At 35.3% G+C, this 24117-nt stretch overlaps 1 protein-coding gene across 2 annotated transcripts; it reads right to left on the bottom strand.

Annotated features, from left to right (window-relative positions):
• Window positions 1-21138: 21138 nt before the first annotated feature.
• On the bottom strand, window positions 21139-23882 carry LOC149144280 (RNA-binding protein csdA-like). Of its 2 annotated transcripts, none has more exons than XM_089448893.1 (4): window positions 23727-23882; window positions 21704-22200; window positions 21543-21613; window positions 21139-21454 (listed from the first exon to the last, which is right to left on the bottom strand). In XM_089448893.1, exons 2-4 carry the CDS (start codon window positions 22159-22161, stop codon window positions 21441-21443), a joined length of 543 nt encoding a protein of 180 aa, XP_089305019.1. In that variant the 5' UTR covers window positions 22162-22200; window positions 23727-23882; the 3' UTR covers window positions 21139-21440. The 2 variants fall into 2 exon arrangements, with proteins under 2 accessions (XP_089305019.1, XP_089305020.1); XM_089448894.1 differs by having other exon boundaries at window positions 21139-21431.
• Window positions 23883-24117: the final 235 nt, after the last annotated feature.

Below are 24117 nucleotides of genomic sequence, written 5' to 3'. Positions count from 1 at the left end.
TTTGGTTTGTATTGCAGTATTATGAATGCTTTCTTCCTTGATGTGCACTTGATGATAGTCTGACCATGAATCGATCTTGGAGAAGGTTGTTGCTTCCCTCAATTGGTCAAATAAATCATCAATCCGTGGAAATTGATACATATTCTTTATGGTCACTTTGTTTAATTTTTTGTAGTCAATGTATAGTGAGTGTACCATCTTTCTTCACGAATAGGACTGATTCTCCCCATGGAGACACACTTGGCATTATCTAGCCTTTATCCAACATTTTTTTAAGTTTTAATTTCAGCCCAACCAATGTAGATGTACTCACCTTATATGGTGCGTTGGATGTTGGCATTGCTCCAGGAATTAACTCAATTGAAAAATCTACCTCTCTATGAGGAAATCCCAGAGTTTCTGCTAGAAATACATTTTCATATTGTTGCAACCCCTGATATTGCTTCCGTAGTTCACTTTCCTCTTCTTCAGCATTACTAGTGGCTTTTTCATGGCTAGAAATGTGCACAACAAATAAATGGAAGTATTTCATGTTGCTTCTCTTGGCTTGCTTGGCTATGATCAGTCTCATATAAGTGGGCTTTAGCTTCCCTTACAAAATTTTCCTTTCTCCATGCTCATCTAGGCACTCAATTTATTTTTTTAAAATAGTCAACTTTGGTCCTATGTGCATACATCCAATCCATTCCCAACAACATGTTGTACGCACCCACTGATAGCACTTTAAGGTTTTCCATTGTCAACATCCCATTTAATTCAATTGGGAAGTACTTCACATAATATTCAAATTTCTTCTTTATTCATGTGGCTAATTGAACTAGCTAGGATTCCTCATGTGGCTCTTGGTTCAATTGACATCGTCTCACCAGCATTGGGCTAACATAGATATAATAAGAACTAGGGTCAATCAAAACAGAAATGGTTTGATTGCAAATATTACCTTCCATCTCAATTATGGAAGCTTGATGATATGCCTATTGGTTATCCAATGCTTCATATATCTTGGGCATACCACTTGCCACATATACCACATTTTGCACTTTGTGTGCATTGTATAGCCTTGGACCAACATGCTTGTGTTGTGGGCAATCCTTCTTCAAGTGATTTTCACCACATGTCCAGCACTTATATGGTCCCTTCCTATAACTCTTGACTTCTTCTTAAGTAAAACGGTCCTTGCCTACAGTGTTAAACTTGCGTTGACTCGCTTGAGTAGCGGGGGCAGTATGTGATTCCTTAATTGACTTTTGACTCTTTCCCTTGAATTTGGCATTTTTTTTAGACTTCCAATTAGGTTTAAACTCTGGTATACTCTTGGATTGAGCATAGCATTGTTTCAACTTTTAATGGCATCATTCAATGTCTAAGGCTCATGGATCTCAATTTAACCTCTAAATGAGAGAGGAATCTTACTAATAAACCTCTAAACTTTTGCCTTCTCATCTTTAAGATATGGCACATATCTCAGCGACTCCGGGGACTTGGTGGCATATTCTTCATTCGACATTTGTCCCATCCTGAGCTCATAAAATTATTTTGCTTTGTTGTAATAGTAGCTTTCTGATAAATATTTTTCTCTAAAGAGCCTTTCAAATTCATTCCAATTCAAGCCCTCTTCAGTTATGCTCTTGACATTCTTCAAGTCTTCCCACCATATGTATGTTTTTCCTTTCAAGCTATAGGTGGCTACCTTTGCTTTCATGTTCTCAAAATAGTTATGGATTTTGAAGAACTTCTTCAATCCAAGCAGCCAAGCTTCTGGATCTTCGGATTTCTTCATCTCTCCATCAAATGTGAGTGGTTTTTCCTTCTTAAATTCTTCGAGCATATGGTCCCCTTATCCCCTTCTCTCATGTTGATGATATCTCCTTGTAGTAGAACTAGAATGTATACCAAAATGATGTCCATGAGTGTTATTTATTCTCTCTGGGGTGTTTAATGGGGCATTCCCTCTCACTGTGTCCTCACTTTCCATCTTGTTCCTCTTCTTAGACCTATTACCATCTTCCCCATTTGTTCTCTCTTCTAATGCAAAATGGATTTCCTTGTCTCTATGAATAACTCCCAGTTCATACTGCTTTTGTCTTTGTAAGTCAGAAAGGCTTTGCAGAATAATTGCATTCACCTCAATTTGTTTTTCCTAAGCTCTTACAGCTCCTAATTTCAATCCTTAGTCTCCTCAAGGTATCCATCCATTCAAGAGAGTTTTCCCCTCCCCCTTGGCCCACTGATCTCTCTTCTTCATTTGTCCTTGCTTCTTCATATCCATGTTGTGATTGGTAAGAGTTGTATTGCACCATTCATGTCCTCATTCCTTTGCTTCTTGTGATGTGTTTTCATTCACACACAACGTTAGACACATCATAATATAAAAAAATAAAAAAATGCATGCCCTTGAGTTTACTTTTGTGGAGTTGTTATTGTAGGGTTAGTTGTAACAATATTCCATGTTAGAGCATCAACACAATAAAATCATAACAATCATTAGCACTAGCTTTTAACACTTAAACATTAGTTTAGTTAATTTTCTAAAAATAAATATGAAACCCCCTTTTTGTAAGAGTCTTGTTGTTACTTGACCCATGATGGAGCCCATCCAATCCAAGTGTTGAACCTGGATGCTTTGGTACCACTTTGTAACACACCTTCCATAACACCCTATAGCCTAGGTTAAAAGCAGGTGGTTATAATGCTTACCTAAGATCCAAGGTAGTGTTATGGAAATGGGGTCTAAAAACTCTGATCCTTTGCAACTTCCTTAAAACTTCATATGGATGCTTTAATCGCATTCATCTTGTCAAGATGATCTTAGAGATATAATGTTTTCCTCAATACGACCTATGGATTGAAATATTGACTATTTGAAATTGAGCAAATTAGAAAACACCACGTCATCACCCTACCACGTGGCTATCACAGTCAACCTTTTGAAATGTGCCTCACCTTTGAACTACCAGGGACCAACCTTCAGGCTTACATGTCCCGATGAGTCCAATCCTTTGCATTGAAATCACCCCTAATCTTTCCATGACTCCTACTGCATGCCACAATGTCTTGGTGCTTAGTCATCCCACCACTCCCTTCACCTGCATTCTTTTTGAACTTTTGGGATAAGAACCCGAGGACACATCACCTCGGGTTCCTCCTTTCCGATGCACTTAACGCAAACCCATCCTACTGACCTCCTCCACAATTGAATCCTACCATGTGATCTCAGACCTTATCATCTCGGGCACCCCCCCTCGAGTGCTCCCTTTTGAACCTCCAGGGATGAGGCCTCTCGTACATGTCATCTCAGCTTTCCTATTATTGTTGCGCAAAGGCCTACCTCTCAGGTTTCCAACATATGAAAAAGTTAGGGCGCATCATTTGAAGAGGATTGCTCAATCTCAAAATAGGACCTTAGGGTTTTGATCATTGAGAATTCGATCAACAAAAAGTCGCAGCACGGGAAATTAAGAACTCCAAGGATTATAATACTAGGTTTTTTGCCTCAATCATATTATACGTCATTCGCAAAGTAATTCCACTATGGCTCAATTACAATGGTTTTGTAATTTCTTTGGATTTACACCAAAACTCAACCATAACTATCAAGGTTGTATGAGGGACGCAATGGTGTTATCCCTCCAGAGCTTGTTAGAGGCTTACTCTTCCTAAGTTTTCGATAGTTGAAATGTATAATTTCATCCAGGGACTTGTCCATTCAGAGTCTCAAAGGTTTCTGATCCCTTAGATCCTCAACGATTTACATGAAACAAGTCAATCTCATTCAAGGGATCTACAAGTCTCTTTTGAGGAATAGATAAGCATAATATAACTTATAAAAGCAACCAAGAAGCATATAGTACAAACAAAGGTTACAAGGAGATTAGCAATCCACAAATAAACAGGAAGTCTCCTTTTAAGTTCAAATTACAAGCATGAACCACACATTCGAGCTCATGATTAACAATATTACAGACCTACATTCATCACATTCAGGTTGATTTGATTTTCAAGCATAAACCACACAATTGGTCATTAAGCAGACATCACTACAGGCCCAGAGACCAACATCACTATAGACTCAAAGACAACACAATGAATATATTACAGACACTTAAATTTCAAGAGATAGAACATTTACTTATCTTATGATTTGGAAGGTCTGGCAACTGAGATTGAGACTACAACTATCCACTCAACCATAGACAGTTGTTGCCAAGTCTTACTTGCCACTCTCACCCCTAGTCAAATTCCAAAGCTTGAGGGGGGGCGCTTCTAAGTGCTTTCAACCAACCAACCTAACTAAAATAAGATGTCACAAGGCCATGTTGCCTCATCCACCAGCTAAGCTCATTATCAATCGCATTGTTCAAGCACATTCACAATGATGCCAAAATTCACAAAACAAAGAACTCTAGCTCACTTTCAGGAGAAGAGAGTCTACTATAAGGAAGGTTATTCAGTGGTTAAGTTGTTAATGGATAAACAAATCACTTCTCCAAGTGGTTCCTTAATGAGTCAAACACCAGAGCTTCAACCCTGAGGAAACTCCTAGTGATTCATCATCTCTCACAAGCACCTGAGTGATTCTTCCTAGTCCAACAAGTTCATCAATCCACAAGCTTCCAGTGGGTTCTTCAGGCTTATAGGCAAGTCACACTCTCTGAAATAACTCACTCAACAATCCTCACTTAGAGGGCTCCTAATCTCCCTTCCAGCTTTATGTTCCTACACAACAGTTATGAACGTTGCATTCTTTTGAAAATGCCTCCCCCTGCCTGTGTGTGAGCCCAAGAGAGCTTGTATGAGAATTGATTAATGAATGGCCTCATTCCTCCTCTCCAAACATTGACTACTTGTCCTTCGCTTAACATGATTTGTACAAAAGTCCACCACTTGACAATGCAACCCATGTTGCTCTTAATTTTTTTTCATTTTCTTTGCTTATTGTTTGAGTTTAAGGACACTTGGACCAGTCCTTCTCTTTCAGTTAAATTTAATGCATAGTCAACACATTTAATTCTTTCAATCAACCAGGACTAATATTTAAAAATAATCATTTCCTCAAACAACCTTCTACTTCAAGCAATGGAATCGGTGTTCCTCTCTCAACCATTTGAAAATAATTTCAATTATTTACAGAAATAGAAAATGTTAACCAGGGGATATCATAATATCCAGAGTCGTTAATAAATCCGGTGTTTTCAAGTATATCCAAGTTCTTAAAGATATCTAAGCCATTTCAGAATGTATGAGCATTCGGACTATAGCAAGTGTAACAAAGTAACACTTAAAGCAATTGAATGGATACCAAATTTTCTCGAATTGATGATGATGTGGAAACCACATGGAAGAGATTACAGGTGGTAGATATCAATCATGGTTGAAACCAATGATTGGATAGTTGAACTAGCCTGATGTTTTGACCGAGAGAGGTGTATCCGAGCCTTTGAGCATGTAGTAGCTTTGCCACTTTCCAAAAACATCCAGATACCAAATTTCTTTACGAATACACAGGCGATGGACCCTAGACAGGTAGAAACGTGAGCTGATAGCTAGGTGGAAATAGGTGGTAGCGTGAGCTAACAACCAAGTGGCAATAGATGACATTGGCATGGCAAAGGTTGGCACTCTATGAATGTGACACGTGGCACACAAATTTGGACCTTTTGGGTGGCCAAGTGGCCCTATTTTTAATAACACTTGGCATGACATGTCACTGAAAGACGTCATGACATATGATGTGGCAGTGACATGCCAAAGATGACATAGAAAAATATTATACGTAGCAAATTTTTAATAGTTCTTGAAGTTTTTATTGTATTTAGCTTATGGATAAATAGTTGAGAAGAACAAATTTCCCTCAAATGAGAAGACCACCAACTTCTTAGGGAATCCGAGTATCTGGTGATCTAAGGGTCCAACAATTTGTCAATTTCCAAGTTTTTTTTTTTGGACCAAATCTGGTTTAAATGAAAAACAGGTTAGACGTCTGGATAGCTTGGATCTCCTAAAAGTCCATGGGTATACGCAAAGGATTGAATCTGAATTTTGAGCTCAAAAGGGAAGTATTTTAAGTTCCATTAGTTATGGTTGCAGGTGCAAAGCCATCTCGTTATCCGGTGATCCAAGAAATAATGAGTGCAAGCAATTTGCCAAAATAAAAATTGTCCTGTTAGGCCCCTATATTACTAGTGTAGCCCCTTATTTTTATTATTACAACCCCCTTATTATATTGTTGTACCCATGTAGTCCCCATATTGTTACTATTGTGCTCCATAGAAGCCCACTATTTTTATTATAGTGCCCTTACATTATTATTGTTATGTCGGCTCTGATTATATTATGGCCCCTTGGACTCCTATACATAGAAAGGAGGACTTTTCATTTGTATCATCAAGGAATCATTCATTTTTGTAATGTAAAGGAGGTTGCCCCCTTAAAGAGATTGAATTATAAGGCATTGATCTATCTTTTCTATCTTTTTGTGAGCTAGTTTCATAACATTTGGTATCAGAGCTTTCGATTCTAGGGTTTTGCTGCTCCAAATAGGTGATCGTGGCATTTTCTCTATAACGTTTTTCTATGATATTTCCGAAGCCAAAAACAAAACTCATTTGAGACGAAATCGCGCTGAACCTTGGGACCGAATTTAAGAGCTTTTCACGCTATATTTGCAAAGATATGATCTGAGGAAGTTGGTCTTTTCGCAGACTCCTGAATTACATTCCAAAGAGGTGACCTTGGGAAAATCATCATAACTTTTGTTTTGAGCATCAGATTGACATTTCGTAAGAAGTTATAGAAAGAATACGGACTGTAGTTTCCTATGTATATTTTGTAGACCTAAAGGTCAAAACAGTGACACGTGGCACTTCATACAAGTTCGCTCTTCTAAAAAGGTATATAATCAGGTCATCTTGCGAAATTGTGCATAACTCTTTCTTGGAGAATCTAAATTTGATCATACTGGTGGCATTACAAAGAAGGCACAGAGCACTACTGTAGGTTACAATTTTAGAATTGGAAGAACCGAAATAACAGAGTTATATTTGTTTCAAGATCGAGCTCCTAAAATCAAGAAAAGGCGATATGAGGAAGTTTGATGGCAAGGATCTGGTAGATTGGATACTTCAGATGGAGAAATTTTGATCTACATGGTGTACCACTGTTACAAAAGGTATGTATTGCATCTTTATATTTATAACTAGACCAATTTTTATGGTATAAAGGGCTTTGTTCTTGTACAGAACTAATTACGTGGTCAATTTTCACGGAGGAAATGATAGCACATTATGAGGATACACAGAGCAACACCTTCTTTAGAGCAACACCACAACAATTGGAAAGAGAAAAAGGGCTTTGTTACAAATTGGAAAGTAACATTATGGCAACAAAGAAGTCTACCCCTCATAACTATAATAATGGAAGTGTTGTTTCTCCTAGCCTTCCACAACCTACAAGGGTTACACCACAACAATTGGAAGAAAAAAGAAAAAAAGGGCTTTGTTACAATTATGATAGAAAATGCACTAAAGGTCATAAGTGTGCTGAGAAGAAATTATTTTACATAGAGTATGAAGAGAAGGAAGAAAAGGATCAAGAAACATCAAAAGAAGAGGATATGCGCCAAGATCAAACCCCAGAGAAAGAAGAAACAAATCCGACCATATCTTGTAAAGCATTGACAAGAATTACCACTCCTCAAACTCTCAAGATAGAAGGACATATCAAGAAGAAAAAGGTTCAAGAAGTGAACGATCACATCAAGAAAGAATAAATGAATCCAGTGATATCTTGTAAAGCATTGGAATAAATTATCACTCCTCAAACTCTCAAGATAGGACATATCAAGAAGAAAAAGGTTCAAGCAGTGAACGATCACATCGAGCATCAACAACAAGTTCTCCAACTTTTAAAGAATAACACCACTTTGGTGCATAATCAAATGAAACAACAGGTAGATAAACATCGTAGTGAAAAATGTTTTGATGTAGGTGATTGGGTATTTTTACTGCTACATCTCAAGCAAGCTATTTATGAGAAGGAAATGTTGGCAATACTACATGCACTTAAGAAATGGCGACCTTACCGAATGGGAAGACACTTCAAGGTAAAAATGGATCATGATAGTATTAAATACTTTTTAGAACAACTATTATCTTTAGAAGAACAGAAAAAATGGGTCACAAATATGTTGGGTTATGACTTTGACATTATTTGTAGAAAAGGGAAGCAAAATTTTGTTGCAGATGCACTCTCAAGAAAGGATGAGGATGTGGAAGCATTGTTTTGCGCTATTTTTATTATCCAACCAGATTGGATAAATGAAGCAAAGGATGAATGGAATAAGGATGAAGAAGTATGGCCACTCATTCAAAAGTTGCAGAAGATTCCAATTCAAACAATATTTCCAGAACTTGAAGAGGAAGGAAAAATCATATTGGAACCTGGGGCAGTCACAGAAACAAGAACCCGATAGCTACGAAATCAATCAATTTCAGAGTATCTCATCAAGTGGAAGAACTTACCCGCTGAAGATTCCACGCGAGAGGACAAGAATTTTATACAGAAGCATCAAGAACTACTCAAGCGTTGAGGACAACACTTTTTGAAGGAGGGGCATGTTAGGCCCCTATATTACTAGTGTAACCCCTTATTGTTATTAGTACAACCCCCTTATTATATTGTTGTACCCATGTAGTCCCCATATTGTTACTATTGTGCCCCATAGAAGCCCACTATTTTTATTATAGTGCCCTTACATTATTATTGTTATGTCGGCTCTGATTATATCATGGCCCCTTGGACTCCTATATATAGAAAGGAGGTCTTTTCATTTGTATCATCAAGGAATCATTCATTTGTGTAATGTAAAGGAGGTTTCCCCCTCAAAGAGGCTAAATTCTAAGGCGTTGATCTATCTTTTCTATCTTTTTGTGAGCTGGTTTCATAACATGTCCAAAGGCCAGATTAAGGTTAAGGTTCCATCATTGTTATAGATATGTATAATGAGATATCCGACTTATCCAGAGATCTCGGAGTATTGAACTTTCGTAAGGGACTCGAATCCCGAGTACGTTATCTAGTTGTTTTAGATTGTGGCCCTCGCTCCCACTCCTATGGATTAAATAATGAATTTTTGGTGTTGAAGTAAATAATTCGGGTCGAAAAGAATCCAGGTGTAATATAATTTATCATCCAGATCAAATATCCAACAAAAAATTGTTAGATGATCATTGGCCCTGCAATGGTTGGTCGATTTAATAGAATATAAATAACCCAAAGAGATTAACAGTTAAGTGTGCAATTTAATTATCATATGTGAATACTAAGAAGAAGAATTGTTTGTGATATCTCTATGAAATTAAGTCTACAAAAGACTTGTAATAGCATAATATCAAAATAGGTAAGGGAAGTCATATGATAAAGTTAGAATAAGAAGTAAATCACAAAATAGGGAAGCAATACAAAACAAAGTTGTATAAACAAGAACACCTAAGAAGTTGGTGCCGACACATCATGGAGTGGGTGCTCTCTTTAGGTTAGAGCCTATAAATATCAAGGAGTTGGTGCTTCCTTCAAGTAGGTGCTTGTACATTCGGGGGATGAGAATCTTCTTCTGGTAAGAGCCTGTTATGAAACCAGCTCACAGAAAGATAAAAAAGATAGATCAACACCTTAGAAATAAGCCTCTTAGAAGGGGCAACCTTCTTTACATTACACAAATGAACAATTATTAGATGATACAAATGACAAGACCTCCTTTCTATATATAGGAGTCTAAGAGGTCATAATATAATCAGAGCCGACATAACAATAATAATGTAAGAGCACAATAATAACAATAGTGAGCTTTTATGGGGCACAATAATAACAATATGGGGACTACATGGGCACAACAATATAATAAAGGACTTGTATTAATAACAATAAGAGGTTACACTAGTAGTATAGGGACCTAACATGCCCCTCTCCTTCGAAAAATATTGTCATCAACGCTTGAGTAGTTCTTGATGCTTCTGTATAAATTTTTGTCCTCCCATCTAGAATCTTTAGCGGGTAAGTTCTTCCACTTGATGAGATACTCTGAAATTGATCTATTTCGTAGCTTTCGATTTCTCGGTTCTGTGACTGCTTCAGGTTCCAATATGATTTTTCCTTCATTGTCAAGTTCTCGCAATATTGTTTGAACTGGGATCTTCTGCAACTTTTGAATGAGTTCCCACTCCTTTAGGAATATGGATATATGTAAGGCCTGATGTTTGGAGGAACACTTCATGGAATCAAATGAATAGCATGATCATGATCACGAATAGGTGGGAGGCCTTTGGAAGTCTCAAATACCTTGGAATGATTGTCCAAAACGTTTTGGAGATCTGGAAAAGTACATGATTTCGATGTGGGATCCTCTAGTGAACTTAATTGTGAAATTACACCCCATTGTTCTTTATTTAGAAGCTTTTTCATGTTGTTAGAGTTGATTATCTTTCCAAGTTTTCCTTCGATACCCCTCAATTCAACTTCCTTTCCTTCCCAAAAATATTTCAAGAAAAGTTCTTGAAAATTAAAAGCTATCATACCCAAAAATTGTAACAATTGGACTCCTAGTAAAACATTAACACCACCCATTGGAATGGAAAGCATTGGGCTATTCAATACATATTCTCCCATGGATCGCTTGATATTTATGGCACTTTCCAGAGCAATTTATAGTTCCTCCACTTGCAACCATCACTTGACACTCCAATGCTGGATACAGGAAGCAATTCAATTCCTTGTCTATCTTACAATCAATAAAATTATGGGTATTGCCCGAATCAATCAACACCCTTACCTTTTTCTTCTTGATATGTCCTTCTATCTTGATAGTTTGAGGAGTGGTAATTTCTTCCAATGCATACAAGATATGGTCAGATTGATTTCTTGAGACTCGATGTGATCTTTCAATCTTGAACATTTTCTTCTTGATATGTCTTTCTATATTTATAGTTTGAGGAGTGGTAATTCCGTCTAATGCCATTACAAGATATGGTCAGATTCATTTCTTCTTTCTCGATGTGATCTTTCACTTCTTGAACCTTTTTCTTCTTGATATGCCCTTCTATCTTGAGAGTTTTAAGAGTGGTAATTTTTTCCAATGCTTTACAAGATATGGTCGGATTCATTTCTTCTTTCTCTGGGGTTGGTTCCTGGTATATATACTCTTATTTTGACGTTTCTTAATCATTTTCTTCCTCCTCTCCACAATCAATGTAAAATAATTTCTTCTCAACACACTTATGACCTTTAATGTATTTGTTATCACAATTGTAACAAAGTCATTTTCCTCCTTTTTCTTCCAATTGTTGTGGTGTAACCCTTGTAAGTTGTGAAAGGCTAGGGGAAACAACACTTCCATCTTTATAGTTGTGAGGGGTAGACTTCCTTGTTGCCATAATTTTGCTTTCCACTTTGTAACAAAGCCCTTGTTTCTCTTTTTTATTCCAATTGTTGTGGTGTTGCTCTTAAAAAGGTGTTGTTTTTTGTATCCTCATAATGTGCTATTATTTCCTCTGTGAAAATTGACCACGTAACAAGTTGTTTACGAGAACAAAGCCCTTTATACCATAAAAATTGATCCGGTTCTAAATATGAAGATGCAATACATACCTTTTGTAACAGTGGTACACCATGTAGATCAAAATATTGCTCCATCTGTAGTATCCAATTTACTGGATCCTTTCCATCAAACTTCTTCATATCGCCTTTTCTTGATTTTAGGAGCTCGATCTTGAAATCACTGTAACTCTGTACTTTCAGATCTCAAAGTTCTGAAATTGTCTCCTACAATAGCCCTCTGAGTTCTCTTTCTAACCCCGCAAGTTTGATCAGAATTTGATTCTCCAAGAAAGAGTTATGCCCAATCTCCTAAGATGACCTGATTATATAATGTTTCAGTAGAGCAAACTTGTACGATGTGCCACGTGTCACTGTTTCGACCTTCGGATCTGAAAACTATGCACAGAAAACTACAGTCCGTCCTCTTTCTGTAACTTCTTACGAAATTTCAATTTGTTGCTCAGAGAGAAAGTTATGACGATTTTCCCAAGGTCACTTGTTTAGGATGTAATTTGGGAGTCTACAAAAACCCTAACTTCCTTAGATCATATATCCAAAAATATAGCGAGACAAGATCTAAAATTCAGACCCAAGATTTAGAACAATTTCTTCTCAAATGGGTTTTTTTTCTTTAGCTTTTGAAACTTTGTAGCGAAAAAATTATAGCAAAAATACCACGATGACCTGTTTTAGATGAAATTATGGAGCTTTCAAAAACCCTAACTTCTTCATATCATATCTCCGAAAATATAGCGAGACAAGATCTGAAATTCGGATGCGGGGATCAGCCAAATTTTTTTTCAAATGGGTTTTTTTGTTTAGCTTCTGAAACATCGCATAAAAAAAAAAGGTTATAGCGAAAATACCTCGATGACCTGTTTGGAGCAGTGAAACCCTAGAATCCAAAGCTCTAATACCAAATGTTATGAAACCAGCTAACAAAAAGATAGAAAAGAAAGATCAACCCCTTAGAAATAAGCTTCTTTGAGGGGGCAACCTCTTTCACATTACACAAATGAACAATTCTTAGATGATACAAATGACAAGACCTCCTTTCTATATATAGGAGTCTAAGCGGTCATAATATAATCAGAGCCAACATAACAATAATGACGTAAGGGCACAATAATAATAATAGTGGGCTTTTATGGGGCACAATAATAACAATATGGGGACTACATGGGCACAACAATATAATAAGGGAGTTGTACTAATAACAATAAGGGGTTAAACTAGTAGTATAAAGACCTAACAAAGCCAAAAAAATTGATGTAACAACAATATTCAAATATAAGTTTTGTGGTTTTCTCCCTTTATGGATTTCCATGTACACTTGTGTCCCTATGAGTTTCTATGTGTTGTTTATATGATTGCTCGTTGAATGAATTAAAATACTGGATATTGTTAGCAATTGTTAAAATTGACTATAACATTGATTCACCACACTCGCCACCCCCCTCCCTTTAATATTATCCTAGTTTTGTTGCATTCTTCTCCTATTTCTAACAGAGACCAATAATTAAAATATTTGGGCTTATATCAAAACCAAATCATTACCTAAAATCATATTGGCTTTGGCTACTTGAAAAGGTGGAAAAAAAAATTGCGTGTAGTGTAATAAATGGTTATCCAACATTGGAAAGCTTGTAAATTGTAATTCGTAATAGAATCCATCCAAGTCTATTGAACCTCTTTAGCATGGATTCTACTTGAAATACTGCATAAAATCAAATAGGTGACATTTGTTTCCTTTGGGTAAGAAAATAAGGGAGAAAATCTTTTGCACTTATAACCTCAAACTCCATAGCCATTCCAAAAGTGCAAGTTGGTTGGGACCTAAAAAATCTCTCATGGTTCTCCCTTTCTTCTTTGGAATGGATCAAATCGCAAAAATCAACCAAAAATGGTTCTATTCTTTGAAAATCCATCACAAAAGCTTTTCCTCTTATAGACACTTTCCTTTGTTGGATGTTAGGAATGGCTCCCAATCATTAATAAAATCTTTAATCCTCTGTGGCGGGGAAAAGAGAGATGGAAAATTAAAACGTCTTCCCAAATCAAAACTTTTTATGTGGTTAGAATAAAGCACCAACATGGGATAACCTATAGAAAAGATCTTTCAATGTGAGGGGTATTTTCCCCCTCTATCAAGCTATAAGTCTAAATTAGTGGATTATTTGTTCGTTAGATGCCTCTTTACATGCATTTGAAATGAAATTTGTTTTCATGAAGAACAACAATATTCCTAGGAAGGTTGTCCTATTGATATTTGTCTTAAAATATGGCTATCAAGATCACAAAAAAATGCAACACAAAGCTCTCCCCCTCGTAAAGATATGGGGTATATTGTTGGAGAGAAACCTAGCTACCTTCAAAGGAAAAGAGCTTATCACCATCAAGGTTGTTACTCATAATTTGCTATCACCAACACTATAAAACCAACAATTCATATCAATAAACAAATTCCTCTCTAAGTTTTATATTCAAGTAGTCTATCCCCAGGCCTTCTTTGACGAAGCATGCTCAAGGTTTTCCCTCTATGGGAGGGATTGGAAGAGTTGTTCATTTTCCTACAAGCAAACAGTGCACCATCTTGACAAAAATTGGCTTGGCCTCGAACAATATTGCAAAATTATTTCCTCTCAAATAAATTCTTTAGTTGACTCATGAAGGAATCACACAATTGCATGTTTATGATGACTCACCAATTGTAATTTAATTTAATGATGGGAATATCCCAAACCAAAAATACACTTTTCTCCCTCTTTACCACAAAATTTGTCAAAAGAAATCCTTTTCATCTAAGATTTCATTTGATCATATTTATAATCACAAGAATTTAGAAGCAAACCCCCCTTCCAAAGCTATATTGAAATTCAACAGAGGCACATTATTGAAAACACAAAAAAGACCAACAATTAAAAAAAAACACCATATTCCAATACTATATTGGAATTCCACAAACACATTATCAAACACACAAAAAAACCCAACAATTAAAAAATAATATATATATATATTCTTGACCCTTGAGCAAAATGCATATAAGTTTATGTTACTTATTTGTTGATAATACTTGAGAACTTCCTTTGAAGATTGATGCAACTTTTTTGAGATAATTTTTGTTGTAGAATCATATATGATTGTAATTCCTAAAATGTAAGGTTGGCAACATGTGATAAAATATGTAATCAAATTGAAAAATTTAAGGTATGGGAAGGAGATACCCTATATTTATGTCTTGAAAACTCACTTCATGGGCTACTCACCACTAAAATAACACCAATGTAATTTTGTTGACATCCATATAAATTAAATAATAGGTTAATGTCAATAGACATTAAACACTTATTTCATGATACATTTTACATTTGCCAAAATTAAAATTCATAAAAAACAACTAAATAATAATTTTATATTTTAAATTATTATAATTTTATTAATTATAAAAGCAATTAATATAAGTTAAACAATATATTTAAAAAAACATCTTACAATATTCTTAACCAAAAAGATTTTTAACCTAGGTTTTCTCATGCTACCTGCCCAAGAATACATAACTAATATTTTTTTAATTAATTAGTTTAATTAAAAAAGTTAAAAAAAAAAAATACATAAGTATTTTTGAAATAAATCTCAACTTTCAATATATAAACCTATTAAAAATATTTTAATATATTCCATGGAAGTTAAAATCCCTACCATCCACCCAAAAAACTATAATTTATTCTACAAAACACCATATGACATTTTTTAATTAATCAATTTAATTAGAATGTTAGAACAAATATTACTTTGAAAATAAATCTCAATCTTTATTTTGTAAAAAATATTAAATATATTCTAAAATATTCCATGGAAGTTAAATCAAATCTAAAAACTCTACTCCAAAATAAAATTACAAACTTAACAATTTTCTTTTATTATTATTATATATTCTAAAATATTCCATGGAAGTTAAATTAAGTCTACTCTACTCCAAAACAAAATGACAAATTTAATAATTCTCTTTTATTATTATTATATATTCTAAAATATTCCATGGAAGTTAAATTAAGTCTAAAAACTATATTTCAAAATAAAATTACAAATTTAACAATTTTCTTTTATTATTATTATTATTATTATCTAATTTTAGGGCCAAAGCCAAGTCAAAAACCAAATTGGTGTATGAGACCCTCTCGTTTGTGGGACAAGGAACCCACCTCGAAATAATCTTTTTCATAAGAATTCAACAATAAAATTGTAAATAAAATACATTTTTTTAATGCATAAATAGATTTAATACTATGAAAAAACCCTTACCCTTGAACAATGAAATTCTATAAATTAAATAACTTAAACTCAAATTTTTAAAAATCTCTAGTAAACTTTAATTAAAGTTAACCATAGAAAAACACTTTAAAAAAAATCATTTCATCTATAAATTTACTTTTACTTGTTATAAAGACTAATATTAATATTAATCTAGATCTATTATTTATTTTTACTTATTCTTTTATTTATGTTTACTTTTACTTGTTATAAAGATTAATATTAATTATTTTAAAGAACACTCAAATATTAATCTAAATCTATTATTTATTTTTACTTGTTCTTTTATTTATATTTACTTTTACTTGTTATAAAGATTAATATTAATTATTTATAATCACTATAAAGAACACTCACAAAAAACACAGTGACTCAGAATCAAAATGGTGTGTAATCCCATAGAAAGAGTTGGAAAAAAATGAAAGTTGTTTAACATGCAAGACAAACAAATTCATGATAAGAAAGTTCAACCAAGCACTCAAGGATCTTAGGGCAAAAATGGGCAAAAACACAAACAAAAATAACGCTGAAATAACAGAGCTCAAAGACAAATGCAAGCACCTTGAAGAAACTATTGACTGTATAAATCAATCAACCAGAGTCAACAATAGGAAACCTCCATTAAGCAAAGTAAAAATAAAGCTGAAATAACAGAGCTCAAAGACCAATAGAAACACTTGTGGAAACTGTTGACGATATATATCAATCAACCAGAGTTAACAATGGAAAACCTCCACTAAGCAACCAGTTTTGGTGAAATCTTTTAATTTTATATGTACTGCAAGTTTATTTTACTTATAAAACAGTATGCTCGGCAATATGCCAAGTCACTCAAGAATCCATAGAAAATTGGTTTCAAGAGTAAAAATAGACACTGCGCTCCCATTCGGAGCTATACTTGAATCCATTTCCCTTCGAATGTAACAAGAAATTGCCTTTTTTTTTCAATATAATTGATACTCGGCTGTGTTAAAAAAGCGCTATACATCCATTTCCCTTCGAATGTAACAAGAAATTGCTTCTTTTTTTTTCAATATAATTAATACTCGGCTGTGTTAAAAAAGCGCTATACATCCATTTCCCTTCGAATGTAACAAGAAATTGCTTTTTTTTTTCAATATAATTAATACTCGGCTGTGTTAAAACAAAAAACGCATGGCATTAATTATTTTTAATACCATTAGGATTATTAATTAACTTTTATTATTAAATTAGCTACCTATTGCTTAATACAAAGAAAAGACATCCAAGGTTAACAATAGCAACAGGTTTGCCCCCAATGAATGTTGAGCCTCTACTACCCAAATAAAAGGTCTATTGTCTTGGGATTTGTCCCTCTTTCGGTGGGGGAGTTTACGAACAGCATATAACCCAAAAGACCAAGCCCTTGCAAGGTCTAAAACCTAGAAGAGGTAGCATGAACAAAAAAACGGACAACCCGAGATTAGGCGTTGCAGCCCTCCTCGTCCGAGAGAGCAGAGTGGGCTTCATCATGTAGTAGTTAATAGGATTCCAACTCCTTTGGCCTTTTTCTCATTCATCCAGGTCTGTCTTTGGTGTCTCACTTTGTTGTCTGCATTAAACCCCTGAATGTAATCATTGTGTGCTTCTCAACTACATATATTGGGATTAAAAATATCATCTTAACGTTGATATTTGTTATCTTAATCATATTTTTTATTTATTTTTTTTGGAAAAAAGTGTTTCAATGGCCTGCTTATATATATATATATATTTTTGGGTTTCTTCCGAGGGATTGGGAAAAGTATTTGTCAAGTTTGGTTGTAAATATTTTTTAACATTTACATTAAGTATTTATCAAGTTTGGTTGTAAATATTTTCTAATACTTTTGTTAAATTTAAGTAATTGTTTTTAAATTTAAACTTGAATATGTATATTTTATTTTATACATAGGGATTTTTGTAAATCAAAGTAAAAGCTGTCAAATTTTATAATTTTAGATATCTTGGAAGTTTTTGATGGTATTGACTCTATTTCCACCATCAAAAAAAAATTTTGAAAAAAAATTACCTGGGTTCTGGTCACTTTTGGTGGCAATTCCTCTTTTGTAAATCCAAGTAAAAACTGTCAAATTTCATAATTTTAAATGCCCTAGAAATTTTTGATGGTGCTAACTCTATTGACTCTATTTCCAGCATCAAAAACATGATTCAGACATTCTTTACAAGATTTTTTGAAAAAAATTTACCTTCTGTTCCTTTTTTGTAAATCTAAGTAAAAACTGTCAAATTTCATAATTTTAGATGCCCTAAAAGTTTTTGGTGGTTTTTGATGGTGCTAACTCTATTTCCACCATCAAAAACATGATTCAAACATTATCTTTACAAGATTTTTTAAAAAAAATTACCTAGATTCTGGTCAATTCCCCTGCCTCCATAACTCCAGAAATTAGATTTAGATCTCATTAGTGAAGAAAACTGACACTACAATTTATATATTTATTTCAATATATTAATTTATAATAAATGTAACTATATTTAGATTTAAATCTCACTCGTATATATTTATTTCATTATATATTAATTTATAGTAAATGTAACCATATTTAGATTTAAATCTCACTAGTGGATAATAACAGTATATCAGTGAAAATGGAATTAACCTATTCTCAGCATTCATTACATCATGTGAACATAGTGTCTGTAATTTGAAATTAACATTCTCAATATCCATATTCATTACATCACGTCAATAAGGAAATTAACCCATTCTCATTATCCATATTCATTACATCATGTCAAATATATAGTGTCTGTAATTTGATTACTCATACATCTAAATCTCACTGACAACATCACCCATATTCATTACATCCTATCAATTTACAGACATATTACATCGTATCAATTTATTGCGTCTGTAATTTGATCACCTCTACATCTAAATCTCACTAACAACCCAGTAAAATTGTCTAAATTAAGAAATTAGCTTTACTGATCACATTTGTTGAGTAAGAAAAAAAAATGGTGATACTATTTATTCAGCAATTACTAGAATAAGAAATTAGCTTTACTGATCACATTTGTTCAGTAAGAAAAAAATGGTGATACTATTTATTCATCAATTACTAGAAAAATGTTTGATTGTGATATTAGAAAAATCCAGAAAGTAAATTCTTCATATGGCCATGTTTCTTCTTAACCCTATCTCCCCAAACAGCCACCCCTAACCTACTTGACCACCACTCAGAAGTGTCAATGATTTCCATTGGAGCCTTCACTGGCTTGAACTTGTGAGGCCAACAGCTGCGAGTGCCCTCCTCTTCAGGTTTTTTTTCTCCCGACAACCGGTACCTGAATTCAAATCATTGATGTGCATACGGAGATATTCCTTTAGGTTACTTTGAACCATGCTTTCCGATTCAATATTGAGATCCTACTCTTTATGGAGGACACCCTCCTTGGCCAAAGGATAATCCAAAGCCATTGGCTTTGAAAGCTTTTTCATATCGCTTTGAATGCTTACGAGGGACTGTATATACTATTTACTATGCAATTGGTCATTTCCCAAAAGACACTTGTATAGTGTCTTTTGGGATCAATAAATCCAATGGTATAGCCCATTAATTTACCGGCAGTATATGTCACTTATTGGATAATATACTTGGATAAATCTAACCCATTGGATAATGTATTTAAATAAATCTAACAGATAACATACACTACTTACTACTTTATCTCGCGGGTAGCATATACTATTTTATCTACCCTACCTTATCTAGGGGTAGGGTATACTACCCCTCACATTTGTGCAGCTATAGCATTGGCTTTATTGATCGCCCACCACGCAATTGATTTTTTCCCAAATGACCAATTCCACAAATATGCTTTATAGAATAAATGTCTTTGTCAAATCCTTTACCAAACGTCTTTATACTGCCCAGTTTACTCTCAAGTAATTGCTGGAGAGAGAAGAATCAAATGCAAAGTAACCACTTTCCAACATATCCAGTTAACTCATGACCACATCTTCAGAGTTTGTACCAGTACATACAGATTCATCATGTCCCACAACATAACACTGTAATTGAGAAAGAAAATGATGCTTGTCTAGTCCTCGATCCATTGAGGATGTGGACAATGTAAAAGTTGACTCAAAAATCCATTGAATATGCAAAATAATTGTAAACTGCCAAAGGGTTGCAAACATTTGCTTTCAAGGCAAGCCAAGGGCAAAATACTTTAGTGTAAAGTACCTAAGCCGTAAAAAAAACAGACTTACTTTCTGTTATATCACATGGGCTTGAGTGAGCGTATATTTGTCTCTGAACAATTTACAACTGGCATCTACAAGGATTAGATTAATCCGTTGGATTCCTCATAGTAAGGAGAGTTGGCCATTGCATACTTACCGTGGGGATAACAACCAGCCCAATATCACCCCCCAGAAATTCAATGATTGCATGTACTTCCCTGCCCAGAACCATGAATGGGGCGGCTAGTCATGATTCCTCCCTGAGCCGGGAAGTGATCGTAGACAGGTAATCATTTAATATCTGTGGAATGGATATAATGCTCTGCTTGAAATTACGGCCACATAGAGTTTGTTAGGCCAGTTGGCGTTGAGGTTAAACCATTTCTATTTGAGATCAGCAAGTTTCTTTCCATTCTGTGGCCTTTCATTTTTTAATTCACTGTATTTCTATCCACATCTAAGTAACAAAATAAATTTAATTTTAGAATTTCAATTTCAGATAAAAAACCAATTCACTAGTGAGATGAACGTACCATTACAACTGTTCACCAGGGTTCTAATTCCCTATAATCCAACCCAACGTGTATAGCAGAGTAGCAAAGAGAGAGGAGGCTAAATTGAAAGTGCTAAACAGTTTTGGTGGAATCTGGCAGTTAAGCCCACGGAAGTTCATTTTTGCAATGTAGCATTTCGGTGTATGTATCTGAAACTCGGGAAAATTGGGAAAAAAACAAATAAGAAATACCACCTCCAGAACTTCATAGCTTTCAGGCATAACATAGGAAGAAACACAAATGAGTAACTGATTCAATATACAATTTGTCATTTAACTTCACTGGATAGTAAGCACCATGTTTAATCAATCTATGGAATCTTTGGCGTTCGCTTTCATCAGCCGTAGATAAGAAATTATTGCTCATGTGAGGTTGCATTTGGTGTATTCAACGATATAATTTAAACCAACCACGGTACTTTTTTAGAGAACGAAGCAGAGCATCATCACGGCAGAAGCAAAAATATAAATACAAAAGGCGACAAGAGAATGTCTGATTGTCAAGCTTCAACCATGTTGCAGGATGCCTTCCATTTGAAATACAGAACAGAAACAGAAACAGTACAAACACACATGCATAAAGACTTTCCGAACAGCCTTCTTTCTTGAACCCTTACCCACATTACCCAAGAAACAAAAACTAACCAAACAAGATGGCTCTATACCAAATACATTCCCCCCATAAACCCATCACCTTCTTTTGAAAGCTTCCTGAACAGCTTCAATCTCTGCAACCGCCTCTCGATTACCGTTCAATTCCTGGCAGCATCATACAGCAGTGCCTGTAATGAATGCTTTTTCATCATATAAACATTATTAAAAACACAGGGCATGAGAAATATAATGCAGGGAATTTGTTCGATCCCTTACCCGACTCTCTTGGAGCACTGCACCTGAAGCATTCCATCCTACTGGCGAAGTTATGCTCATTACATCCTGACCTGTACACAAAACGCCCGTTTGCCTGTATGGTTTTAATATAAGTACTTTCAACTGAAGAAATGGACGAAAAATATATGGAAGGAATTTACCTGCCACAAATCCAATCACCAGATTTCCAACCGGAACGTGCGCCAGAACCACTGTTGAAAGAAGCAAATCCTCTGGATCCTCGACCTCCGGAGGTTTCGTACCCAGAACCGCCACTGCCAGATTCCTCTTTATATGCCCCGCACTTGAAACAACTGGAGCGACTGGCAAAATTGTGCGCGCCACACCCTCCTGAAGAGCAATACCAGTCGCCTGGTCTCACATCTGAGCCTCCCCCGTAGCTAAAACCCCCACCGCTGCCGCCGCCGCCGCCACCACCGCCACCGCCACTTCCATACCCATATGACCCACCACCTCTACTGAAACTCCCATAATCGCCTCTTTCATCACCGCGGGACCCTCCAGGCCTCATATCCCCACAGCGCTGACACGAATCTCGCCGACTGAAATTAAGATGTTGACAAGACGAACAATTCCAGTCGCCCGGTTTGCGATTCATCTTCCCAAAGAGAGCACCGACCAAACAGTTACTCGATGGCTGAAAATATATAATAAATGTTAAAATAGGCATAAGAGCTTCGCTAACATGAATGAATAATCAAAGAGAATCCCTTCGCACCAATAAAGGTGGTTGTTCTCTTTCACGATATCAAACGTACAAATTTCAGAAAACAAAAAAAATTGCATTATCTGCAGCACCAGAGCCACCTCTGAACGATAACAAAATAAACAGCAAGCCAACGAAAATTTCACGAAATTTAAAGAAAGAAACCTAGCAAAGGCCTCGCGTATTAAATTGGAAGCAGAACTCCTGAATTAAAAAAAGCTCAGTCCTCATAAAATGTATATTTTTTCTCTAGAACTACAAATAAAAAGAAACAGCCTAAAAATAGGCGACACTTTAATTTAGGCGCAATCTCAAAAATTTAGAAACTCGGCACAGAGGCTTACAGATATTTGACCAAAGCGATCTAAATATTGGAAGCCAACAAAGCACAAGTTGGTTCACGCTAAAAGCGTTCAAGCAGAAATAATATTCGTGCATTGTCAAGATGCTCCTCATTAGCCACCAAAGAAGGGGTAAAGATTTTACACTTTACTCAAAATTCTTTTAGTTAGAATGTACCAAGCGGAGTGTGAAACTCAAACCAAAAGAACCTGGCAGGCTAAAAATTAAAGTGAGAAACAATTTCCAGCCAATATATTCAACGCTAAAGTCAAAATAGAAAACAAATCAAGAACCATATTCTTCTCGACCTAGATCATGGAAAAAAGTACATCTTCTCCTACATTTTAAGGCCAATTTGTCCCAAGAAGCCTAAAAAGAAAACCCAGCACCGACTATCCGTCGATTGCGGTTACTAAACTGCAATATTAATAAGGCCGAATTAGCAGCCAACACCTGTTCAATTCATGTCAAAATCGTTCAAGAAGCAAGAATATCCATGCATGCTCAAAATGTTCCGCCTAAGCTATCAAAGAAATTGCTAAGCATTGCAATGTAAAGGTATCGGTTAAAGATTTTTTGCCGACTGTGATTTGTACGAAGCTAACGGTGAAACTCATAACAAAGAAACAACAACGCCCGAACTTTATACTGAACAAAAATTTCCAACCACTCTAAGCCAAACTACTCAACGCCAAAAATTCAAATCCGAATGCAAACACAGAAACATATTATTATACGAAAGCAAGCACATTTTCCCTTGCATTTTAAGATCAATTTGTCGTAAAGGGGCTTAAAACCCCAATTTGTCAACTGTCCGTATATTGCATAGAAAAAGAAGATGCAATCTTCCACCAAAAATAAACTGCAAATTCTCCATCAAATCAGACCAACTAAAAGGTCCTGTCGAGCATTAGCAGTTGCATTCTACGGCCAAAAAAAACACAGCAGACCTCAAAATCTACGCATTGCAAGCTAAACTCTTTAAATTCACAAAATGAACACATCTTGCAATTCTCAAGGCTTTTCAGGGAGAAAATTCATGAGTGAATTTGCAAAACCTAGACTTCAAAACACGGCAAAATTGGGGGAAACCGACAGGCAAGAAACCGACTTACATGCGCAGATAGCTTAGGTTTCCGACTGCTGAACTCGCTAAACAGAGGCCTTCTGCTATGCTGCAAAGTCAAATTACAGACGAACAAAGAAAATAAATTCCACCTCTCCCTCCAACTCTAATTTCCCCCCTTTCGCTGCGTGTCTTTGACAGCCATGATTTAAAGAATATATAGTTGTCGCCCCTTCATTTCCCGGCAACGGTCCCTTCATTTCCCGGTCGCCGTTTTCTATTTTTCTCGGCGGTAAATTCCCTGTTCTTTCTAGATGTGCATGAAAGAATAGTATTTATGCCTAGTTCTTACGACTGCAAAGCTAAAGTTATTATATGCTTTAATGGATTCCATTCCACATATCCTCGGTCTGTTCTTCAGTTTTCCTGTAGATTAAACT

This window comes from Pinus tabuliformis, chromosome X (assembly GCF_031772625.1).
Source record: "Pinus tabuliformis cultivar Carrire ecotype Pingquan chromosome X, CPIR1, whole genome shotgun sequence".
In the NCBI taxonomy this organism is placed as follows: Eukaryota; Viridiplantae; Streptophyta; class Pinopsida; order Pinales; family Pinaceae; genus Pinus; species Pinus tabuliformis.
The sequence above is the reverse complement of the archived record's forward strand: the minus strand, read 5'-3'. Positions and strand labels throughout refer to the sequence as shown.

Coding starts and splice junctions, on each gene's coding strand:
- LOC149144280 (XM_089448893.1), bottom strand. CDS start 22,161: ATGAATCGCAAACCGGGCGACTGGAATTGTTCGTCTTGTCAACATCTT. Junction 21,614..21,703: donor GGTGATTGGATTTGTGGCAG/GTAAATTCCTTC, acceptor TTTTGTGTACAG/GTCAGGATGTAATGAGCATA.